A 25,366-nucleotide genomic window follows, 5' to 3' on the forward strand; every position below is an offset into this window, starting at 1 on the left:
ATTCGAGTAAATCTGTATTTTTTGGGTATATAATTAGTTAATTCGTGTAGGAAATATTAATAAATTTGCGGCGATACGTGCCTTCTTTTTATATTGCGCTTCGAAATCCTTATAAGTGCCCTCCTCGAAAGACGTCCACCATGTAGGAATTTTCGGCTGCTTGTAACCTTCCGACAAGACGCGAATTAAAGTCGTCTGGAATCCTTGCAACTTCTGCAGCAACTGCATTTCGTTTGCTGATTCCGAAGCTCCCGAGCCGGGCGTGTTAGGCACAAAGTGGCTATTCTGTAATTAAAGCAAAAATATTTAACGCTCAGCCCAGACCAGTGCTCGGAATTACTTGCGTTTTCGATGCAATTTTCGAGATTTACTTTTTTCTTCTTGTCTCTTCTTACTCGGCGATCGCACAACTGACTGTCATGATGCTTAGCCTCAGAATCGTCAATTGTATAAGACCTTCGGAATTATTTTTAATTTCTGAAAAGTTCTTGTTGAAAACTAGTGTTCTATAGCTGTGATCATAATAATATAAACATGTTGGTAACGCAGATAGAGACATAATATTATATATAAATAACACGCATAATAAGAACTTTTTACAAATTAGAGAAAGTTCCGCAGGTTTCATACAGTTGACAGTTCTGAGACTGAAGGCCGCGACTGTCAGTCGCGGTGAGCGGGAGAGGCAAGACAAAAGAGTAGACATAACCTTCGAAGATCATCTTAAAAACAAGTAATTTCAAGCACTGATCTAGACGCGTACCGTTATGATTAGTCAAGATCAGCAATCGGACATTACATTATAGTTTTCTTCGAATGGCAGAATATCTGTCCACGTCAAATGCTTGCCGCTCATGACGATTTTCTGGCAGAAGTTTGTGATGCTAGACAATATACCCTTTCTTCTTATATAGTTCGGTGGAATTAGATATCGATCGACGTCGCAAGGATGCAGCTGGCCGCCTAACATTCTCTGCAAGAAATCGTCCAGTCGCTCGGACGAAACGAGGGTCTCGACGGCGGTGATCAGGAGACTAGGCATGTCCTCCACAAGGTTCAGTAGCGGCTTCATTTTTGAGCTCTCATGTATGACGCGAAGCTTTTGCCAAATGTCTCCGCCGGAAGCGAGATCGATCACGGATTCTAGTAGTTGAAACAGTCTGCCGGCGTCCACGTGGTAATCGGTGCCATGCAACATCATATTGAATCTGTACCACGAAGAGTTCTGGTATTCGTGTATCCAGGATTTCTCGGACTTCAGGATTAAGGCCCACGTGTCGTTGGATAGATTCTGCCACGTCGTCACATTGAAAATGTGCGACTTGAGACTCAGCCCTGGCGACGTACTGGTCAGATTCCACACGGTGTCCAGCAATTTTAATAACGACATGGTCAGTGGTGTCGATTTCACGAAGGCATTCGTTCGTCCAGTGACAACATTCTGCAAAGAACATGCGTAAGGATATATAAAGTTCAACGCACTAGAAATCGATATCTTCTATCTCTAACCGATTCACAGATTATCTGTATATATAAAATAGAATATTCGTATATATATAAATATATATAATTAAAATAATATATATAATAAATATATATATAATTTGCTCCCTATAAACTCCTGAACTTCTTGACAGATTTGAACGAAAGTTTATATAGTCACTCTCTAACACACTGTGAAAAATATAGGCTACATGAAACTTGAATATCCCACTCTCTCCTCATGATTCCAACCCATTAATACTTTGTGATAATGTAAGTTTAGTATTCTAGATATAAGAAACCCAGGCCGGATAGTTTAAGCTAGTTAAGATAAGAATAATTGGTATTCTTCGTTTTCTCCATTTTATATTATTAGAAGCGTTTTAAATGAAAAGATGCAAAGTCAGTTTGTACCTATGATCTCCAAGCATCCATAGATTAAATTATATTTTTCTATTTATACGTACGTAATATTCATCGCTCGTGGCAGTCTTCAATAGCTGATAAGGATCGAAGGAGCACACTTCTTGTAGAAAATGCAACCTGCGGGGTTCGGACCAGTAAGCAGAACCGAAACGAGAAGTGCACATAGATCTTCTGAAATCTTTGAATGGCAATAACTTGCCCGTGGTGTAGTTGAACGTGCTGATAGTGGCAATTAGCGCGATAGTCTCTTCAGGATGAGCTTCCAGAATTTTCAGTATCTGCCGTGTGTCGCCGTTTTCCGTCAATTCCCAGGTCTCAATGCCGCGGTTGTGTATCTTCGCACTCTTCAGCGCATCGTTAATGTGCAACAGAGTCTCCGACACACCCTCCACCAGTAATACGTAATTGGACCATCCCTGACCCGGTTTTAACTCCTAAAAAGGATCATCAAACATTATATCTCGCTTGTATCGCAAACACTCGATCAAAGTTGAAATTTTCATGACTAAAATTCTCATGACTAAAATTTTCATGATTAGAATCTAACTCATCTAGAAAACTAGCGTACCGAACACGGTAATTATCGATTAACCGTTTACCTTTTCAAAAGTGCCTCTAGGATGTCGAATCTCCAGAGTCTCCTTTAGTTTAAGCAACATATCGTTCAAGTATCTCTTCGAGAAGGGCGGCTCAATGATTATGTTGTTTTTGATCACGAGACTGATGGCTTTCACGAGATCGTACAAGTCGCCGATCATTGTGACTAAGTGAGATCGGTACTTGCTAGCGGGCTTCTCCCAGATCATCACTTCCGCCATGTAGAAGTCAGTGTACGCGTTGAAATTCTCAGGATCGAGATCGCAGGTAAAATTCTTCAAAGTCCTGTAGTCCGTGGTGCTTAAGCCAACTCTATCCTCCGACAGCCAGTTAAACATCATTGAGCACGTAATCGCGGTGTTGTTCTTCAGCGTATTGACAATTTGTTCATTGATTACGGGATCGGATATTCCGTTCAACAGCGTCGACAAAATATAAGGCAGCTGATCGTGGAAGATGGCGACGGCAGTTGTGCTGTCGAATCCCAACAAGGATAACAAACTGATCTTTCCTGTGCCTGTAAAAGAGAAAAGACATCGCAGTCGCATAGTCGGCACAATATTGCTTCTCTTTCTAAATGTCACAGCGCGTCGATATTATAATCTACTCACCTTCATTCAGTATGTTGGCCGCGATTCGTACACCTTTGTGAACGAAGTTGGAAACATACTTGAGAAGAATGAGAACGCGATCGATATCATCGACTGTCGGCTTCCAAATTGTGCTTGCGGACAGATCGCTTCTGAATGCTTTGACCGCCTTGTCGATCTCCATGTCGACATGATCCAGAGTATTCCTTGATTGAGAAAAAAGCTCTTGATAATTATCAGTGATTACATAAAACAACACACAGACTTATTTCCCAAAAGAAGACCAGAAAGTATCTTTTTCATCAAACTGAAAATTTGAAGTATGACACCGTTATTCGATCGTTATTTCTAACGTGTGTTTCTTACTTCCAATCGCTCATCATATTCGGCAATCTTTCGTCGATGATTTTATTCGCTTCATTCACGATTGTCTTCATGTACTTCTTCATGTTCGGTTGTTCCGCCAAGACGACTTCCTTGGCGTCGTTGATCAGGTTGTCGAGCTTCTTCACCACTTGCCGGAAATTCCTGTAGCCCATCGTCCAGTTGAACGGCAGGACGCTCACGTTCTTTTCACGGTCGAGCTAAAATTCAATATCAAGCGTGATTTCTACATTCGATCGCAATGTAATGTATCCTGCACACAGGATAAATGAAGTATACTATAACGTAACTCACCTGTTTTCGAACATTCGCTATTAACGGTTGATCCGTCCACTCCTTGATAAAGAGTGACGGACTGCAAGCGATATTCTCGATCTCTCGCACGACTTCGCGACTTTCTTTCCTCAGCTCTATAGCGACGCCGATGCTCTCGTTCAGGACGCAAGGCCACATCTGCTCGCGCAGTTTGTATTCGTCGATAACCGATATCTGTGAACGCATCGTCGGTCAGACTCAAGATTTTGCAGTACCAAGTCGCCGAGTGAAGCCACAGCGAACAAAATTTCAGTGCACAAACTTCAATAATTTACTTACGAGAGCCACCGGCTTCAGCGTGATCATGTCGACCACATCGAGAATGATCGGGGGTAAATTTCTCAGGAATGAGCTGACGAGTATCTCGGTCTGCGGCATGTCCTGCAGCACATTGGTGAGGTTAGCCACGTTCTGGTTTTGCCGAATATCGTCCGTTATCTTCTCGATCTTGTCGAAGATCACCGAGATCGCCCACGCGACACTATAAATGTCCTTCCAATGTTGTTTGGTCTGTATCCCAAACACCGGGCTCTCCATCACGCTAAAGAGCTTGCAGATTAAACCTACGCTGCAAACATATGTAGTGTATCACCAAGCATGTGCGTCATCGATCTGCACAATCAATTTCGCACCTTTTGTCCTCGTCGAGATCGACAACTGGGAGACAACTGCTGCCGATGAAGAACCACAAGTGCATTGAAAGTATCTCTTACCTGATCTCCCACGTGTCCTTCGCCGTCACGTTCGTCGTCCACGAAGTTTCGAAGTCCCGCTTCAATTCCTGGATCCTCTTCAAGTCATCCGGCTGAACCTCTTGATGCACCATCGTGTCGATGTACTGGTAAATCTCGATCGTCTTCTCGTTGAAAGCCGTCCAATTAAATTCCCGCTTCCTGTGGGCGGTGGCTTCCTCGATATCGATGCTGGTCACGTTTACTTCCAGACCCGCTTGCACCGATTTCGATAGGTAGCACACCAGCTCCCTGAGGAGCTTAGCGTTGGATTCTTTGGGAAAGTTCAGCAAAGCCGGCGGACTCGAATCCACGCAGTAGATCCTCGTGAAATTCGAATACGTCAGGATCTCTAGCGTCTGTTTGACCGAGAAGATCGCGTTAAAACCTTCATCCACGGGGCAACCGCGCGTGCGCTATAATGTCACGCGAAATTCGGCAATCGGAAGGAATCGCGCTTCTCAACTGACCTTCTGTCTGTCTGTCACGGTGAGGTAGAACGACTTCATGAGCTCGCTCTTGTGTTGGCGTACCTCCGCGATCCAGTTATTGGGATTAACCTGTAGGCCATGCAAAATCACTTCGGCCAATATGTCCATGTTTTCCAGGTCCGGTTTAATGGTCCCATAAGATATACTGCGAATGCCCACCATCTTCGCTATGCTCAGATGAATTGCCAAACTAGTAGAAAAAAATGAAAGGCATAAGAAAGGAAAATGACGAATGCCGCTTCGCGATTGAGGATTTAAGAAAACTTGTGATCGGAACCGGTAATAAAGATGCGTGAGTCACGGATGCACGTTCTAGTGAGACTGGCTAACTTTCGCAATATTCAAAAGAAATAACAGTTCTCAAGATATGTATCAATAGTTTAATGTTTTTTGTCCACACAGCGGCTAAGTAGAATATGGATATTAATGCTTGCATTATTGTGATTAGGTAGCAATCACTTTTAGACGTTGGCGTCATTATTCATCTCTCTAACACTGAGCTACAATTATTTAACTTCGAACGTTACGGTTTTTATAATTTCATATACTGAAAGCAATCCAAACTTTGGAGCCGAAACGTATGTAGTTTGTTTTATATTTAAAAATTTTTATTCGACTAACGATGTTGGCTCTTACTTGTCTTCTTACAATTGTCTCGCGACTCAGATAAATGCTAGTTTACGCGCTCGGCTAATACACTCACATATCTTTCCTGCCTTGATATTGCGTCTCCTCGAAAGTTTTCGTCCAGTCATCGCTGATTTGGAAAACGCTCCAGTCCAAGTATTTTACCCTGCGGACGTTCTGCGCGTCCAGATATGCTACGAACTCTTTGACGTGCTTCACGACGGACGTTAAGTTTGCATGTTGGACCCTGACTGTTTGCTTGAACGCCATGCTGATCAAAGTCGACAGAGTTTTGGACACCTGAAGAACGTGTCTCGATTAAGTGAGAAATGAAATTAATAAAGCGCGTCGTTACTCGACCACAATAAGTTGTACGTACGATTGTCTTGAATTTGTCAAACTCGAAGCTCTCATAGACGTCAGTAATGAATTCTTTTCCGGAATTGCTGCACAATAATTTCTCAATTTCATCGGATTTGTTCTTAAGCTCGACGGAATTGTCGAACACTTCGTTTATTACTTTCCTCTGACAGAATATTTCCTTAGCTTTCGCTGCCCTCAGATCGTCCGCTAGACGCTGTGAATTTATGAAAATTTTCATAAATCACGACTGACCTAAACGCTTGATACACAATGGCGTGAAAGACGTTCGGGGAATTGTTCAACTGAAGAAAAAACGAGAGTCCCGTGTGACGTACGATATACAATAAGCGTAATATACCTCTAAGAGATCCAACCGGGAGAAGGAATGGATGATCGCCCTATATACGTCAGGATCTACATTCGTCAAGATCTTTTGGACCAAATCCTGATGTTTCTTAGAGACCTCGTACAATTTCCTCAGAGTATCTCTGTGGAGAACTGCAACGTGATGAGTCATTTGCACGATGTTATCCATCAGCGACACGAGGTACGACATTGAATTCACTATGTTCTCATGAAAGTAGTTTTTGAGTCCGTCTAAAACTTCAGCGGCCCTAAACATAGCATTGCACAATATTACACGCGATTAAGTATCGTCGCTGATCTCATACGAAAGAGAGACACTTACAACTCGAAGTCATTGACGTGACGATCCAACAGCCTGTTGGTGAGTTTGATGCCGTCCTGCAAGATCATGAAGGATAGATCCAATATCTTCGTGATATTCTCGTAATTATCCGCATTCGAGGAGAAAGCCGATATCCTTCCTGCCAAACGATCCATCACGCTGAAGAAATCATCCGTGGAATTAAGTTTCCCGTGCTTTAGAACTTCCTTCAGTATTTTCAGGAGTCTGTTTAATTTTAAAAGCCCACCTCGGGCAACGGGCCATTCTCGTTCTTGCACAAACAGCGGATCCAAAATAACTAGGGCTTTGTTAATGCTGAAATTAAAATGCCGCATTCACTTTTCTTCGAAAACTGTCTCGAAAATTCGTGAAATCGAATTGCGAGGCGGGAAAGTCGCGAAACGGGGAAGAAGCGCGTCTGACTTACAAGTCGAGGTCGATTTCCTTGAAGGTAACATTTTCCATTACCAAGATCATGCTTGGTAACCACTTGCGCAGCCTCAGATAGTCGGGTGCGTACTTCTTGGTCGTCTTCAGATCCAAGATGATTTCCGACGTCCGCTTCAGGTCCTGAAAGAAATTGTAATGGCGAAATTTCGCCATCACACGGTCCACCATCGCCAACAAACCGGTGAAGTCTAGATGCTTCGAGAGATTCTCCAGAATATCGGGAATCGCCTTCGCATCAATATTGCACAGGACATTCGAAATTTCCACATAATCCTCTTCTTTAGGTACGATCAAATATTTCTTCAAGCTCTCCGCCGAGCAGACGACGGTGTCAATGTTAGACGAGCCGAACGTTTGGATCAACTGTAAAAGGAATCGATGTAAATGAGCCATTCTGTCTTCTTCGCAATACCACAAAACGGACGCGTGACGACGAAGGTAATACTGACGTATAATAATTTTACAGATGACTCGAACAAACCATCAACCAATCCCTCTCTCGCTTCCGGCATTTGAGATTTCAATAAATCCTTAATTTGCTCGTGATTATTGAACAGGTCGCCCAAAAGGATTCCCCTGTCTATATCATTATATTCAATTAGAGACCTTGATATAATAACATCATCATGTATATTTTGTTGCATACACTCTCACCGAAAAACGCCTTGATTTCCGGCTTGGTGAGAATCTGCGCCATCGACTTCAACAGCTGAATACTTTGCGGCAACGTCTCCACGGCGGAAATGATTGTCATGTTATTAAGCATCGGCTGCAGTTCCAACACTAAAGGGCCTAAACTGTTGTTTCCAAGAGAAAACAAGATGATGAATCACGATATCGGCGGCGAGTCTAGTGGTCTCGCGATTAACGCGGTAATTTGTCGTAATGAGAGACGCAAATAGATAGCAAAACAACGACCAGGTAATCTGGCCGTCGCGAGACTCACGTGGCGTTCCTGTATGCAGGCACTTCCTCGTACTCCGACAGCGGATCGCAAAGATTACCGAAGCTACATATGTAACTCTGCACGAAAGGCAAAAGTCCATCTTGCGGCATCGACCTTGCGGGAAACTGACACGTTGGATTATACTCCGGATCGACATTATCGCGTAGTGTGTAGAGAAGCATGAAGACCGCTACTGGCCAGAGAAAAACCAAGGCCAGAATCCCCTAAGATGAAATATTGGTTTACGGTAATCTATTGAAACAGATGCCTTGTCAAGTTACGTTACGTCGACTCACCGGCTGTCGCTTCCGCACAATATAATTCTTCCAAAGAAGAAGCCCAAGCTGATCCACCCACATGTTCACGAAAATAGTGAATTACACGACACTGCGAAATCTCCTGGGTTTCTGTTCAACAAATGTTCGCGTAATTTTGTTATTTAAATGTTTCTCTACAGAAATATGTATTATGAGAACTTGAATTAGAGAGCGATAATTAATTATAAAAAATAAATAATTATAAAAGAGATAATTAATTATAAGAGATAAATAATTATAATTCATGTTATAGACTGAATATCCAGAGGATATCCAATAGATTACAGATTAACGTAACTCGCTGTTTTCTTCTTGTAGAAAAAACAGTAAGCAATTCTTAAGCATTGTTGTGGAGTGACAAATATAGTTGTTACTTAATGTATTTTTAATTTTTTCTTTACATCCTGTGACTTTGTTTAATCGAATTTAGAGATACAGACGCTGCTTTATTTAAATCAGTATTTGAGTTAGCGATCGTCCTGCTGACGTTGTCACTGCGACATTTCGATGCCGATAGGTGCACTTATTGCGTGTGCATACGTGTGTGCTTTAATTAACATTAAGTAAGACATTAAGATTCAAAGTAAGACATTAAGATTCAAAAAATGTGTTATGTAACAGGAAATATCGGAGGATTAAAATCGATCGAATCGTAGACGTCTTGGAATATATTTAAGAACAGATATGTATTGCAAATCTATATGTGTTATTTTGGCTGCACCTTTTTTATGTATTTCATATCTATTAAATTGCAATTCGCGCATCTCTTAACCTTTAGACCATCGAAGTTTGAAATGTCCGAATTCCCGACGAATGTCATCTAAACTTGTATCTTACTTAAGTTGTATTATAAATATATCACATACGAAGTTTTGATTACGGCTCGTGCCTATATTTAGGCTTTCTGATTTAAAAGTTAAACTAAATGATGTGATTTAAAATCGTAAGAAACGTGTAAAAAGAGCTTCAGCCAAATTATTTTTAAACACACGTTTATGTGTTCAAAAATAACACACTTGGACTAACACTATCGCAGAATAAAATTCCTGCGCTAGTTTCATATATATTTTTAATCTTTTCAACAGCCTACTATTGCCGACAATATAAAGCTCGATTTGCATAAATTACGGTATAATAACACACTAATGTCGGTGATGTTTTGTGGACTCACGCGTCTCTGCCCATAAAAGTAATTGTAGACTTTATAGTCGTGTTTTAGTTTGTTAAAGAGGAGTCGGACTTCTCTTTAACATATGAAATTTTACTCGATTTCTCTAACGTTACGTCACAAAAGAGCATCTGACAACACATACTAAACGTGCAAACACGCATCGCGGACCCTTACAAGCCGAGATTCTGCCTGAGGGAGAGAAAAAAGGAATAAAAAAACGTAAAACTGTACCGAAAACCTCCGAGCATTTCTGCGAGGTACAATGGAAAGTTTTGTGAGCTCGCGTGCGGCCATATACTTTTCCGTCTAGAGTACTCGAAATGTGTGGAATCCACTTGAACTGAGTGCACTCGGAAAAATGCTGCCGGTGAGTGGTGGCCTATCAGAAAATTGTATCGCGGCATGAAGAAACAGCTGAAAATTTCTCACCGTTCTAGCGCTCGCGTCTTATTCCGTAATATCAGGCGGGTACAATTACGCGTGAGCGGTACATACCGGCGAATACACTTTCATTAGTAATTCACTCCTGAGCCTAATGCATTGCGCTATAAATGACTCTAAGGTTTGCTCTACGAGCAAAGACGAGGAATATTAATGAAAGCGAACGATAGCTGGCGATGATTTCGAAATAGGACGCGGCAATTGTGACGTGTCAGATCTTGGGAATTCAATGAGAATATCTCGTATACCTTTTCCAATGTACCTTTCTCCAATGTACCTTCCTTCAATGTATCTTACGCTATTTCAATTTGTCTCAAATTATGTGTATTTTCACATACTACTCAAGAATGGCTAACTGTGTGAATCTTCATTTCTCAGTGCTGGACTTAGCGTTGAGGATGCTTGCGGAAAGCCAGCGTCTCTTCCTAACACTGTTTAGATATCGAGCATGATGTTGTATCACACAATGCTATGCTGACACACGAATTCTTCCTAAAGGATGCGAGACGATACTGTGCTGGTAAACAGAGCCGGTATGTTTAATATTACTCGGAACAGATACGAGAAGGGACTGTGGAAGGGGGATACTTTACTGGAGACTCGTGACAGAGATATAATAAGAAAAAATCCGCAAAAAAGTTTTACACATTAACAAAAATAAAGATGTCACGCACGTGTATGGGTCATTTTATGAAAGAAAATGATTCTAAAATCTCGTTCTTGATATCAGCTAATTTTTATTATCCTTGATATCCGGATATTTATCAAAGGAATTTATGCAAATCGCTTTATATTGTCGGTAAGAATAGGTGTTAAAAATATATATAAGATTGGCATAGATTAGCATAGGTTGGCATAGATTGACATAGATTGGCATTTTATTAAGCAAAATGAGAATGTTTAGCGCGATTGCGGCAACGTTTGGGATAAAATTCGAATCTACATAAATTATATGTAGATCTATGGCCGCTAAATTTTAAAACTGTTTAGTTTTCGATGCACGCGCACTCTCTCTCTCTCTCTCTCTCTACTGAAATTTTCATTTTCACTTAGTGCACACGCACCGAGGACCAAAAGCCAGAAGACTCCACATTGCAATTTGCAGACCCCGCGGTCTATAAATTACAGCTACAAAACGGTATTCAAGATCATTGATAATTCCTCGTAAACTGCCACTGCCGACGCGTGTAATATGCAGCGGAAATTCGAGACTGTGTTATTTCGTTTTGCCCGCAGTATATCGATCGCGTTGCCTCGAAAGAGTTCGCACGGACGCGAGGTGTAAATTCGCACGCGCGCGCGCGCGAATATCGAAGACAAATAATATCCGGTGTAGATAGATTTATACCGGGAGGGATTACTCGTCGATCGATATCAAAAGTAAAACATTCGTGCCGCGCGATCCAGAACAAACCTCAGCAGCGAACAGCGTGACTAATTTGCGTGTCCGTCGATGCAGCTGCAGCCGGAAATGCGTAAATGTCCTGTCGCGTGCTGCAGCGACAGGATGCATTACGAAGATATGGAGCAGTGAACCGGGCGGCGCGATTCCCATGCAAGGATAAAGCGCGCGTCAGGAACGAATATCTTGCGCATATTCTTGCGTATATTCTTCTCTACCGGGCAAATTATAAATACAAAAATATTACGACAAAGAAACCGGAATATATACGTGTGAATCATAGCTCGTTATTAGAAAAAAAAGCGCCGCGCAATTAATTTTATTACTAATCACCCCGAAATCAACAATTCAAATTAGATTAATAATCTAGTGTAATAGATTTTAGAAATATAAGAAACTGACTAATAAATATTAATTATTACAAATAGGAATCTCTCATTACTGCTAACGATGTAAGCTCACTGAACATATAATTAAGGCAGCTTGACATCAAACGAAGGTTATAAAGTTGTTCATACAATCGCAAGGTCACTGCTACTAGCGGGAACTCAATTCGACTTCGTCGTTTCATTAGAGACATCTTCGTCGGTACCTTCTGCGTGTTTGACCTCCAAATTAATCAGCATTCATAATCGACTACCTTGATTTCTAGAAGAAAACATGACAATTGCTCGCTCATATGTAATTACATGTGTCTCATGAGATAACAAAGATCCGTAGTAATTATTGATTTGGAAATCCTCGGTAACGGGGAGTCTGTCATTAGCATAATCGTAGACAACCCGACTGTACTTACAGAAGATCTCCACGTGAACGTAACGCGATTGGTACACCGAAATACAAACGCTCGCGTCGTCCTGAATACTTGCTTCGCGACGCGAAACTCCTTTCCCCCTTCGTTCTCCTGCGCGTGTACGGACAATGATAATATTTTACTGCTAATGAAACGCAAACGTGGAAAAACCACATTTCGCGAGAAACCACTTCGTGGCGTGATTCAATGGTCGAGCAAGCTCGACGCATACATGATCAATTAGATCAAAATAGTGCGGCGACGACGCTGCAACGAGAGAAAAGGTTTCGCCTAAAATTCAACAAAATACCGACACCAGCAACAGATAGTTTCTTGATACGGGACAGCATGTGATCTTGTAGCGGGAACACAAATGATTTGTCACTTTCAACATGCTGCTCTAAACGACACTTCTGTAATGGAGACATGACTAAATAAACGACCTGACCTAAATAAACGAGAACTAATATGATTTGTGTCTCAGACGATGTGTAGGTCTCTTCTTCTTCGTAGGTGAACACTTTCTTCGAAAGTACACTTTCGGAACTTAAAAACCAACAAGTATAACTGTGACTTGTAAAAAAGAAAGACAAAAAGAGCCAATGCAAGCCAGTGCAGTCAATTCAGTTGCAAAGAACAGATCATATGTCTGTTAAAATGACAAATGATGAGACGTAATTTTCAGAGGTAACTGTTCGATCCGTTTACCTAACGATCATCGAGCAGCAAACGTGCTTTTGTTCCGATAACCGAGGGATTCTTCTCAGTCGTTTCGGAAATTGCGTGGTTCTCTCGCGGATCGGTTCACTTCTCGTAAACGTGTCCTGTGGTGTGTTCAAAAGGGAGTCTATGCAAAGAACGAGGGATAGTACGTGAAAGTTCGTAAAAGTGTGACCAATTGTAGTCGATCCCATTAAAACTTTCAAAGTCGATCTCGAGCTCATCAAAGTTTACCCGAAAAGGTATCACCGCCACGAGAATTTATTTAAATAATCTCCGACGTACTTGCACAATCATACTATTATTACTATTATTATTTATAATACTATTATTACATGTAATACTATCATTATTATTTGTAATAATCCCCCTAGGCGTTGCAACACGTGAAAATCGTGCTTCATCGACCAGCCGATGTCCTCTTCTTTAAAAAAAAAAAAAGCAACTAACAGTCTGCTCACGAATCACAATGCGAACTACTGCAGATTTCACCATTCTTCGGCGATTAGGGGGTTCCTGGACGATCGTGAATAGGTATTAATTTGCATGGTCACAGCCCGCGCGATCGTCGCGATAACTGTCAGAGATGGAGCGTTCTCCGGATTTTATTCGGTGACCATGAATTACGAGCCGGTTATTGTTGTTCGTCGCCGCCGGGACCAGGCTTCTGGTTATGCGGAAAGTCGAACAAAAAAGTCGGCATTCCAGTCTGCGCGCCCAGAGAGTTTCGTTTATTAACACTCTACGAACAATGTGCACTTTCACTGGATCCGTGTGCAGTTATGCGAGTCGCGGCTGCGGCTGCGTACTGCCTCAACGCACGTAACAATCGCCGTGTTCACGTCCTGACGTGGACCTGACATCGTCTGCTCCTTACACATATTCGAGTATAAATTCGGTCTATAAATAAATGTTGACCCTGGCATGGGACAGACAGTCAATGCGTTGCCATCTCTCCCACAAGCTCGCTGTAGATCGTCTGAGATCGAACAAGATAGAGTCCTTCCCAGGAAGTATTCTCAGTTTGAAGAGTAAAAAAAACGATTGTTTTTATTGTATATTTTGAAAGCATAAGACAGAGACATATATATCTCAAGGATTTCTAAGATACCATAGGTCGAGCGAAATAACGAAGATATAGCTAAAAATCTAGCGAGTGTCAATTTGATAATCAAATAAGTCATATGAGCTTTTAACCGATAAAGTTTCGGAAGTCTGTTTGATCTATATATGACGATTTAAAGTTAAATAAATTACTAGAAATATGTTTCTCGAAGTATATATTCCAAATAATAACGAAAGTCTAAATTCATGAGTTTGGACTTATAAATAAAAGAGGCTAGGAGATTTTGTAAAGTAGAAAAATCGGCTTTGTATAGGCTCCATGTGGAAGAGGAAGATACTTAGCATTGTAAACTTATACTTAGCAGATTAAAGGTACCTGCTGCAAAGGCTCTTATTCCTATTAAAAGTATATTGAAAACTTCAAACAGTTTTTTCTCGAAACGAGGTTTCGCGAATTGATTGCCACGACATCTCAAGTCAAAGATATTTGATCGACTTCTACTTTTACAAACATAGCAAATAGATGTCCTGATATCGTTCTCACTACAATGAAGTTGATATCCTTAATATTTAAATTTAAGAACTACCAAAACTAGGAAAAACTAAAAAATTTGTTTAAGAGAAAAATATTGTTTCTGTTTGTTTTGTAAAAAAAATTGATACTTTTTTCAGTCGTGGTCAGGGACGGTAGCTACAAGTTTATAGTTTAATAATTTCTTTGTCATTTTAGTTTTGGAAATTAACAACGTCCGAAATCGTGGTAATCGATGCAAGCAAAACCTCCTTTCAAACGCTGCACATTATTTATAAGTTTATTATTACTAGATAATGATAAAGATAATGATCTTTATAGAAATCACTATATATAATCAAAGTAGAGATAAATATTTCTGCAAAACTTCAGAGTTGTATGTTTTGTAATTTTTTTACCAAAAAAATCCTTAACATCACGTATAAAACGATGACTCAAATGAGAATACTGTTTCAAGCGATTGTTTTCTTCTTTTCTTTTTTTTTATTAACGCGCCAACATCATCTCGACAAAGAATAATTTCGCTGCCGTTCTCTTTTGCATGCGTCGTTTATTGTGCTACGTAACAATCGCAAAATTTATGAAATTAAGCGAGCAACAAATAGTGAGGATAATTTATTGCACTAATGAGTTCGTGCGAGAGCTATAGCGACACGTGCACGTGCGCGCCCGTAATTACGATTAATTTAGAGATAATTTCCTCGTAAAATTAAACGAAAACGAACGGAATCGCGACAATGAGCTTCGTCAGACTCGCGGCGCGTCGTTAGTCGCTTCTTCTCACGCTTTCCAGGTGAAAATCCGCGACCCGTTTATCAATATGTGAAGCACGGCGGCCAGTGTCCAAATATACCGGTGTCGTTGGCACGTAATTATTATACATGGCAGTGACCGCCGTCGCGACACAGTTACGAAACGCCACGCGAGAAAATCTATGGATGTTTCATAAGCTACGACGATGTGTCGACGAGTGATTGACTATATTGCGACAAAGTTATATAAACGTTGAATCAGTACATAAACGTAATACCAATTCACTGCTAGAAAAAATGTACTCAAAGAAATGTACACGAAGAAATGTACACACTTCTAAGATAACAAAATAGACTACATACTTTATGAAAGAAGAAGAAATAAAACAGCTCGTATACTTCATAAACAAGAGAAATATAAGAAAAACAAGAATCAAGCGCGACAGAAATGTTAATTTGAGATGACGAAGTGATTCGAGAAAGGTCGTTTCAGCTTTCACCTTGCTGGACCATTAAATTGTCCAAACATGTCAGGTATATGTCAGGTATATGTGTACTCAACTTCTGCTGTAGATATATCAGTTTCGAATCTAAAGTTCAGAGTTCAAGACCGCCGGCATCGTATAACGCGAGAAAAATATGACTAAGCATGCTAAATTGTTTTTTTTTTCTAACGATGCTGAGGCAATTAATTAACAACCTAGATTTTATTTTTTGATGAATATTAAAAAAAGAACTTCTCGGTAGGAGATATTTTGAGGGAACTCGTGCGAAATTATGTGATCATGCAAGTGCATACGAATTGCATATAATACGGCAGGAAGAATTATGCAAACGTGAATTTATGCGATTAATCGTAACAATGAGAACGGAGCAATTTTAACCGTGATTTTTTGCACAAGTTTCGACAATGCTAAAATTATGTACATTATGTCAGGTCGCGAGAGTGCATTCAAAATTTATTTATTATTCGATACCGCTTATTATTTGATACTTATTTATTATTCGAACTGCTCTTGATGAATTTTACATCTTCATAAAATTATAAAAATGTATGCTTGCGTAGCAAGTTTACAGTTATATAATTTCTAACAAACAATATCTATAAAGATGCGCGATTTGTATGAGAAGTTATGTATATAATGAATTATACAATTGCTGCTAAAGATTCAACAGTTTTAATACGATCTGCATAAAATAATATTCTTTTTATGCTCACTTCTGTGACGAAAGAATGCAAAGAGCAGCATTAACAAGTCGAGGATTGTAAGATTGTAAATGAAGTGAGAATTGGTCGCATCAAGGAGAAGTGATATAAGTAAGGTCCTTCAGAGGTGTATAATTGATGATCCTTCGGCGCGGGCAATCGTCATAAAAATCTGACAATATGCAATAAAAAGACCGATGCGATAAAAAGACTCTGTGTTCTGTTTCTTTTAGCAACTTGAGATTTACCTCTCGAGAGCACGAAGAAAACGAACGTCTTGATAAAGTCAACGGGTGCGTGCAATCGAAGAATGTATAATGATAAACACTACGAAACATGATAAACACTCGAGAAGAATTTCTCATGAGCAGGTTGGTGCAAGGATTAAAGAACGAGATACAGACGCGTATAACAACTTTAGTCCGTCTAAAAACTAGATGAAAACTTGGTGTAGACAGATGCGATCTGACGTATAAAAATGAATGGGTACTCCAGGAGTTTCGTCGCGATACAGTCATGTGCGCTTCACACGCGTCTACACATACGCGCACACACCTGACAGGTAGGAACTCAAGCATGAGTCAAGTTCTATTGCACCGTATACGTCGCGTGAATGGCGAAAGTCTTACCGGGTGGGAAGTTCAGGGCCACGCGGTGACCGCGCCAAATAACTACGGAGGAGCGCATCTTCTTGTTTTTCTCAGAAATCTCGGCGCGAGATTACACCGGCAGCTTCGGCAGCTGGTCGAGCAAGTTTCTCAATCGTATCTCAACCGCTGGACCGAGTCTGGACGGAGATATTATGAGAGAAACCTCCAATGCGTAACGACCCTTCGTGAAATTTATCAGTCGCGCCCTTTGTGACTCATTCTGGCTGCTCACGCTTGTCGTTAGGGCGAGAAAGAGTCTTCGATTAAAGCTGGAGTTCAATAGTTTCGATCTGCTCCACGAAAGGAGTGGCTTGTCTTACAGCTTTGCGATGGGCAAAGACGCGTGCAATGATAAAATGATGTAACGTGTAAGTCAGGTTTTCCCCAAAGTATATTTAAAGAGAGAGAGAGAGAGAGAGAATCGTTAGGAACGACAACTGCAGCTGCATATATCTGCGAGACTGAATCGGAGGGTTCCTCAAGGACGCAACGATTTACCTGTATGATAGATAAGTAACACTTTCCCGCTTCGCCTTGGGAGATGTGAGGTCATGAAGATGCGACGTTCAACCATATTTCGCTCTTCCGAAACGATTCTATTAGCTGTTAACTTTGTATATCGAAATACTCTTTCAAACAGCAAATGAAAAAAAAAGGAAAATTATTTTAAATCAAAATAAAAATTTGTTTTGATATATTTGACAGTTTATTGTGAAAAATTATCCCCACAGATTGCATTTTAGGTATTTGTTTTCACATAACTGTGGAAAACAGACTGAGCAAAACAAAGAAAGAACATAATTGTTGTCAAGTATGACAATGATGCGTGACGTTGACATCAGAATTAAGAGTGCAATTCATTAGACGCTTCAAATGCTTTGAAGCATGGACCAATTATGACGTTTCTTTAAGCGCTTTAAAGCATTTGCAGCGTCTAATGGATCGCATCCCAAAACTCTAGAGTAAAGTTGAGCTTGAAATGAGAGATCAGTGCGTGTTGATTAGAAATTAGAATGAAAATTGACTATCAATAAATGAAAAAAAAGGATCCTCTTATTCTATTTAATGAATGAATGAATTGAAGCAACATGAGATAACAACAAGAAATTGAGTCTTGGTCTATATATAAATCGTCTCAGCTTCGAGATCGCTATTTAGCGTTCGCAAAATTATTATCGTTTATCTAAAAGGAAAAAGGCAATATTGTATATAGTCAGTAAATGTTGACTAAGTCCGATGAAAAATTGCGTATCGTAAGAGATAACGATTGCATATACAAATATTGAAAAATGATCTTGATTTCCGCTATCAATCGCTCGATTTATCTCGCGACAAGCGCGATCAATAAGGGCTTACAAATTGATCATACTCACGGAACCCGATACAACTGATACACTCTTCCTCGTTGCTCCGAATATAGTCCGTATGTGTGCGAAGCTGAGTAAGCGCGTCGGCCTGTTCTTATCGAGACGCGTGGAGCGCACGCAACGTCGCAATTTGTGCGTCACAGAAAGCAGCGTTAAGAGTCGCACAACGATCAGCGATCGATTCCGCGATCCTCGCGGACCTTCTCAGTGCACATCGCGTACTCCGCAGAGCACACCTGAGAACGAAGCCGTGGCGAAGACGCGATCAGGACATGCACGCGGTTCTACTTGAGCGTGGAATCGCCGGTTGCGGTCAGCGCGCGAAACGTAAACGAAAGCGAGCTTGTCCCGACTTGCTCTCTTCTTCTTCTTCAGCTTCCTCCTCCTCCTTCTCTTCCTCTTCTTACTCCTGTTCTTCCTCCTCCTCTTTCTCCTTCTCTACGTCTTCTTGTTTCGTGTTTCTTTCGCAACTGCTCTTCTCTCTCGACAACGAACGGCGGAGATGACGGAGGCCGGCGTTCTTGCACACTTGAACGACGGCCGGGGCACGACTGTTGCCACCACTGTGATCCATGACCACGTGGACCTTCGAGGTGCTACACACTATCCCGTCTGTAGTGTGCGTGGCTGCGGCGATGCATAGCCAATGTATACGAGCGCGTAATCGGCTGAGCGCGCGCACTCACTAATCATATCTCGACCCGGAAACCGGTCGATCGATCGATCGATCGCGCCGCGCCGCGCGAAATGTCGTGGAGGTTTCGAAAGACAGGGATTCCCTTTAACTTTAATGGTCGCGTTAATCGCTGACTGATGGTATCACCCGATGTTGGCGGAGAAAAGCCAGGCGAATGCTTCCAACAGTTGTGCGAAAATTTCGCGCTGATCTCGCGACAACAACGCGATTATCCTCGAGGTTAGGGAGAGAGAAGCGAAGATCAGCGGGATTTTCGGCGCGCACACGGACTTGCGCGGAAAATCGGGCAGAAATTAACGCGAGATAAGGGCCGGCGAATTCCGATCGAGCCGCGCGCACTGCCCAAGCGTTCTCTGCACCGCGGTATCAATTTATCTCGTTTAAACTATAAATAGATCGGAGTGCCGTGAGCGCAATAAAACAAAGAACTTATAGCGAACGTGATCTTAAATTCTCGACTGCGGCCGGAGCGGCACGATTCGCCTTGTCGAACTTACCAAATGAGTCGGACGACTATCTGGTTTCACGGGAAGACTCACGTGTCATCGAGAAACGGCGGTTTGATCTACTTACCAAACAATCACGAATAAATAGCGCGAGCGGGGTCGGTCGGTTGACCTCACCCGCAAACGCTGCGACAACGAAAGCGATTTCCATTGACAGGCCGCTTTTCATTCGTGATGATTTAGCATTTAAAATCCATCGCCTCGCGCGATATGATTTATCGACGCCATGTTAAAGCGCGGCCATGAAGCGTCACGCGAGAGATGTAATGAAATGAAACGTTAAACGGTTCCATTGTTGGGTGAAATTTCCATCGTCGAGGCGATGCGTCTTTCGGCAGGATCGTCGGGATCCCGCAAATTGCAGTGACCTATGGCGATACGCGTGATTTTCACTGTAACACGATACGCACGAGCGTTCGGGAAAAGTTACGTGACGTGTAAAACATCGCGCGTCAATAATGAAGCGATGAAATATCCCGGAGGTATTTTTTATCGGACACGCGCCAAACAAATGCACTCATCTAGATTTTTTTGCGATTACGCAGTAAATCGCGCGACTGTAACGCGATACGGCTCTCTCTCTCTCTCTCTTTCTCTTTATCTATCTATCTAACTCTATCTTTATCTCTTTCTCTCTCTCCTCTCTTCTTGCTTTTATCACGATCTCAGGAACAATCGTTCCACGTGCGGTTATTACATAATACTTTAAGCTCATTAACGTTCTCCTGAGAACAAAACCTCCAAGAGTAAAATACAAGTATCATACAACTTACGCTAATATGTGCACTGTGCGTTAATATTCTGTTTTATGTTATAGCCGGAGGACATTAGTTTTCTTCCCCCCTTCCCCCTCCCCTCAACAATGTGCCAAAACGAACTCAAATATGGTACGTGTGGCCGAGTCAATGTATCAGTAGACCTCACCGACATTGATAAAAACTCCTCCCTCTTCTTGTTTTTATCACGATCTCAAGAACAACCGTTTCACATGTTTATTCACATAATATTATACTATCTCCGACGGGATGCTTGTTACCGGGATGCCCGCAGTTCTGTTACGCATTCGCTTGTGCGTATACAAAGAACGATGCTTTCGATAGGAAAATCCGATAATAAGCAAGGAACTCCTTCAAGCTCCGAGTAGAAGAGACAGGGATAAGTTGGCAAAATTGGTTATTTCGAGTATTTTCTGACAAGAGTTAGAAAATTAAGCACGCAAGATTTTTAAAATGTCAAATATGGCATATTCAAACTCTGCCGCCCGCGTTCTATCAAAAATAAAAAAGAACTTGCTAAACTATTAAATATTGATGGCATAGGTTGGACACGTTTCACAGGTATCTTTAATGAAAAAAACTCGCTTTTTGAATATACATGAATCGCTACCTTGGGGGGAAAGCAATTACAAAACCATTTCGCCTCCCGTAAAAGCAAACGCGATCTGAAGTAGCAGAGCGTTCCACAAACCTTCAGAGAGCCGAGAATGCTAGAGCAGAGCGCGAGGAATAGATACAGCGCCGAGTCCAATGATAAAAGAGGGTGCGTGGGTGAGGGGGCAGGAAGGGGGGAGGAAAGGGCCCCCGTACCTGGTTTTGGAGCACATCGGACGGCGGGCCTAAAAATAGGGACGGCGTACGTGGCATTTGAAAAAGGAGTGAAACAAACGAAAACCCGTCTGGCGAGAGGCGGCGAACGCCATCGGACTGCACATCGGGCTCCGTAGAAAACAAGAGTCGCGGCTAAATATGCCCTTTGCATTATATGCACCGGTCACAGCGTTGCGATATTTGCACCGACCCGCGGCAACGCTCCGACGCGGCGGGCATCCTCGCGACTGTCCGTTGCGCGCTGCCGTAATAATTGTTTACGTGCAAATTGGCATGACGCTAATTATGACACTGTTAGGGAACATCGCAAACATAATTTATCGAATGATCGGGACATGCCATTTATTGCGCTGTAATAGTCGCCGCGAGGAGATGCAATATTTACGATGCCGTCCGGCACCGCACCGCGACTATACATGAATAAATAATTACTTTGCGCATTATTGAAGGTTCAGCGATCCCGTCGACGCCGCGTAGCGGAAGAATGGAACGAGCCGCGTCACATGAATTCGCCGCAAGATCCGTGTATCCGATCGTGTTTCCTCTGTCACGTCGTGATCACGCGCCAATTTTGAATCTCAGGTAATTTTGCGCGACGGGAATCGCAGAAAATGTCGTTTCGCAAGCCGACGTGATCGTCGTGATGCAAACGTTTGATGCAAATGATCGTGGATCGATCCAGACTCGTGGCTGCGCTATGTGTTCCTGCATCGCGCTCTTTTACGTGGCATTAACGCCGACGCGAATCATTTGATCGTGATCACCGCCCAAGGCGAACCTAGATTCCTCCATGCACGTGTTCGCACGCGGCCGAGAACATTAGCCGGATAAGACGAACAGTCGCGGCGGTGAATGGTATCTCATTAACCGATTTCTCACGTGCTTCCGCAGTGGCGTCAGATGTGCGGTCGTGTACCGCGACATGCGTGCGAGTACACGCACGTACACGCGGCCGACGTTGCGACATGTTTGGTACATTATAATGTGCATGATCACCGTTCTTCTTCGGATCTTGATCTCAACTAATCTCTGCCAATCTGTCACCACACGCCGACGTGCCTCTCGACGACTCGTCCACGCGAGACGGGAGAGTTTCTCACGGCGACACCGCGGGAACGACGCAGCGGCTCCAAGAGGAGGGAAATCGAACGGCAAGGATCTCCGATACGAATATCATCGGGCGCGCATTAGACGTCCAAACGTCTCGCGATATGCGAATTTATGGATATTCGTTAATACCGCGCGTGATTTAAAAGTTTCGTGTGCGCCGTAACGCGGAGAGAGAGAGAGAGAGAGAGAGGGAGAAGGAGAGGGGGAAAGAGAGAGGGAGAGAGCGTGGGCGATGCGAATGCGAATTTTATCGGGAAGCGTAGATCAATAGCGCGGGACACGAGAGCGAGCATCGATCCTTCGCGCTTGGTCGATTACGAGCGCAATTGAGGAAGGAAATACGACGGCGCGTAAACAAAATTCGCTGGCGCGAAGCCGCATAGATATATGTACCTATGCATTGCACGAGAGGAGGACGCGATTTCGTGGCACCGGTTGTTTGAAGCGCGCCGAGTTCGGGATGTTCGGATGAATTTATTGTTTTATTCAGCCATTAATTCTATTTACTCATTAATCGTTATTGGATTATGTATTATTTGCTTATCCCTCTGCATATGCTCTACCTGTGGTTAAGCGAGTTGCATAACTTAACATTTTGCTCATTGAAATTAAAAATTAAAATTAAACACGGGTAGTTATTGTGATAATTGAATACTGAATTATTCTGGAATAATATCTCTGTAAAATTCGATGTGGAGAACACGGTGGTGAGAAATCGTTTCTAGATAAAACGCGGAAAAGTGTCATTCTGCTGCTAAGAAAAGATACAATTACTCAAGTCGCTTTCCTTCTTTCAAGGTGCAGTTATGTTTAACAAACGATATTTTCTTGATAATAGTCTTAAGATATACTTATCAAGATTAACTGGATTCAAACTAAACTTATTACAACTTGGATAATATTTTGAAATTTGATATTTATAATGAGCTTATATAATAGATTTACGGATATATGAACTTATGAAATATTTGAAACAAGTAAGGTTTACTTGAATGCGGTATGTATTTTTTGTGTGTAATAGCTCCATTCAAAAACATATGCTATTTTCAAAGGATATTCTCTTACATGTGTGGCTTCTCAAGAAGATTCTTTTAAAATCGGAAAGAATTTATTCTACACATAATAAATTCAGAGGAATTTTGTATCTTATACAATACAAATCTTGTTTTTGGTAGGAATTTCTTCTAGTAAGAAGATAGTCTGCTTCAAGTAAACATATACTTTTTAGTTTAATAAAGTTTCTTTTTAGTTTAATTTAATAGAGAAGTTTAGTTTAATTTAGAAGAGAGAGAAAAAAGTTAGTACAATATCTAGTAGATTTCTTATTAATAGTTTATTTCACTATAGAAGAGGGATTCTTACTTTTTCAGTAAGAATTTTCGCTTAAAATATGGGATTACAGGAAATAGCACTTTGCATCTAGAGTCCATCTTTTGAATGTTAGAATATTTTATTTTTTCATTTTAGAGGAATCCTTTTGAGGCTATTAGGATATCCGCTAAGAATAAGATCATACTTTTCTGAATGTTGTATAGCATTATATTTGAAGATTCTCAATTAATCGTTCAAGCTCTATAGAATTTTCAAGAGTTAATGAATCGAAATTTTAATCAAAATTAAAATCAAAATTAGAATCAAAATTTCGATTTTCAATTTTTTGCCTTTCGCGCTTTTCAAGAACAACGAAATGCTTTTCAAGGAAAACGTCTCTAAGCCGTGTAGCGAATGTGGAATCATGAGGAGAAGAAACGCGCAGGGCACGTCGAGATCGAGCGAGTCCTTTCCCGAGTCCTTTCCAGCTTGATCCGGGAACTCCGTGTGATTGAATGCCGCGCGCCGGCCCGACGAACATTAAGTAACGAAACCGTAACAGTAACTGCGAGGGAATAATCAACGTGTCCATTATCTTCATTTTACGTCGTTCAACCCGATTGCGACAGAACAGAGCGGACTACGTCTCTGCAGAAACTCCAAAGATTACGCAAGCAGTCTCTTGGAAAAGAATAAAAAGAGGAGAAAGAAATTAATCGTTGGACGAACATAACAGAGAACAAGTTGGCATTGCTCCGATCTTAAATTATAATTGAAGTGATCTACAGGCCTCACTCTCTAAAGTGTGATCGGTATATTCTTCACTGAAATGCTATACTTATAACTGACGTGATTCAACTAAAAGTATAGCATTGTAATCAGTAAAATCTCGCTAAAGGAATCAGTTGACAGTAGCGACTGTTCCTATTGTTGATTTGCAATTTGCAAATACAGTGCGTCACTGCACTCAAATTGCATGGAAACTCGTTATTCCATCGCCACAAAGGCAGAAAGTTGGATCTGATATAATAAAACATGACGAATTTGTAGTGCACAGATTGCAGTGAAATCTTACTGAGAAAAGAATTTCCTAAATTTCAAAAAACGTTTACTTGGATAGTACGGTGAAGATATTTGTTTAAATTAAGTAATTATTTTCTAAAATTAAAGAAACAAATTTATATTTAAAACTCCTTTATTTAATTTTAGAAAATAATTACTTAATTTAAACAAATATCTTCACAGTACTATACAAACAAACGTTTTTTGAAATGTAGTAAATTTTTTTCTTAGTGTATTTTGACTGATTCAAATCAGATATAAAATGAAACTGTAAATATTTTCTTTACTGATTTGCTCAGAAACATTTTTACAGATTCATAATAAGAGAGCAGGTATCTCACGGAAACACATTCCGCATGCACGACGGACGCGCGTTTAATTTTACGTTATATCAATTTCTTTGTACACGTGTATACGTCGGTCATTATATCAATCAACGTGGCATCGTTTAATATCTCTCTTTTTATCTTCTTTTTTCTTAATATACTAACGAGCGCGCATTCTCAACGTACGTATTAATTCTGAAGTGTAAACAGCGCCGTATCATCAGCGCCACATTTATTCCG

At 41.3% G+C, this 25,366-nt stretch overlaps 1 protein-coding gene across 4 annotated transcripts in view; it reads right to left on the minus strand.

Annotated features, from left to right (window-relative positions):
* Window positions 1-19,345, minus strand: part of LOC116853290 — a 46,942-nt gene extending 27,597 nt beyond the window's left edge. Inside the window, exons 1-20 of one of the 4 annotated variants that reach the window (XM_032834295.1) lie at window positions 18,514-19,345; window positions 8,387-8,497; window positions 8,091-8,314; window positions 7,799-7,941; window positions 7,594-7,724; window positions 7,122-7,507; window positions 6,695-7,009; window positions 6,365-6,620; window positions 6,023-6,220; window positions 5,720-5,943; window positions 4,996-5,206; window positions 4,508-4,884; window positions 4,074-4,362; window positions 3,774-3,968; window positions 3,462-3,679; window positions 3,117-3,301; window positions 2,508-3,022; window positions 1,950-2,342; window positions 800-1,441; window positions 82-285 (exon numbers count right to left, since the gene is read on the minus strand). In XM_032834295.1, the coding sequence (XP_032690186.1) occupies window positions 82-285; window positions 800-1,441; window positions 1,950-2,342; window positions 2,508-3,022; window positions 3,117-3,301; window positions 3,462-3,679; window positions 3,774-3,968; window positions 4,074-4,362; window positions 4,508-4,884; window positions 4,996-5,206; window positions 5,720-5,943; window positions 6,023-6,220; window positions 6,365-6,620; window positions 6,695-7,009; window positions 7,122-7,507; window positions 7,594-7,724; window positions 7,799-7,941; window positions 8,091-8,314; window positions 8,387-8,449 (5,169 nt within the window). In that variant the 5' untranslated portion in view covers window positions 8,450-8,497; window positions 18,514-19,345. Of the gene's footprint in view, window positions 1-81; window positions 286-799; window positions 1,442-1,949; window positions 2,343-2,507; window positions 3,023-3,116; window positions 3,302-3,461; window positions 3,680-3,773; window positions 3,969-4,073; window positions 4,363-4,507; window positions 4,885-4,995; window positions 5,207-5,719; window positions 5,944-6,022; window positions 6,221-6,364; window positions 6,621-6,694; window positions 7,010-7,121; window positions 7,508-7,593; window positions 7,725-7,798; window positions 7,942-8,090; window positions 8,315-8,386; window positions 8,498-9,809; window positions 10,134-10,267; window positions 10,331-18,513 lie in introns of those variants that run through there. The other 3 variants (XM_032834299.1, XM_032834297.1, XM_032834296.1) reach the window with 3 other exon arrangements.
* Window positions 19,346-25,366: the final 6,021 nt, after the last annotated feature.

The sequence above is a fragment of the Odontomachus brunneus genome, unplaced genomic scaffold, assembly GCF_010583005.1.
Source record: "Odontomachus brunneus isolate Ranch 3 - 2012 unplaced genomic scaffold, Obru_v1 Obru_scaffold_301, whole genome shotgun sequence".
Lineage (NCBI taxonomy): Eukaryota > Metazoa > Arthropoda > Insecta > Hymenoptera > Formicidae > Odontomachus > Odontomachus brunneus.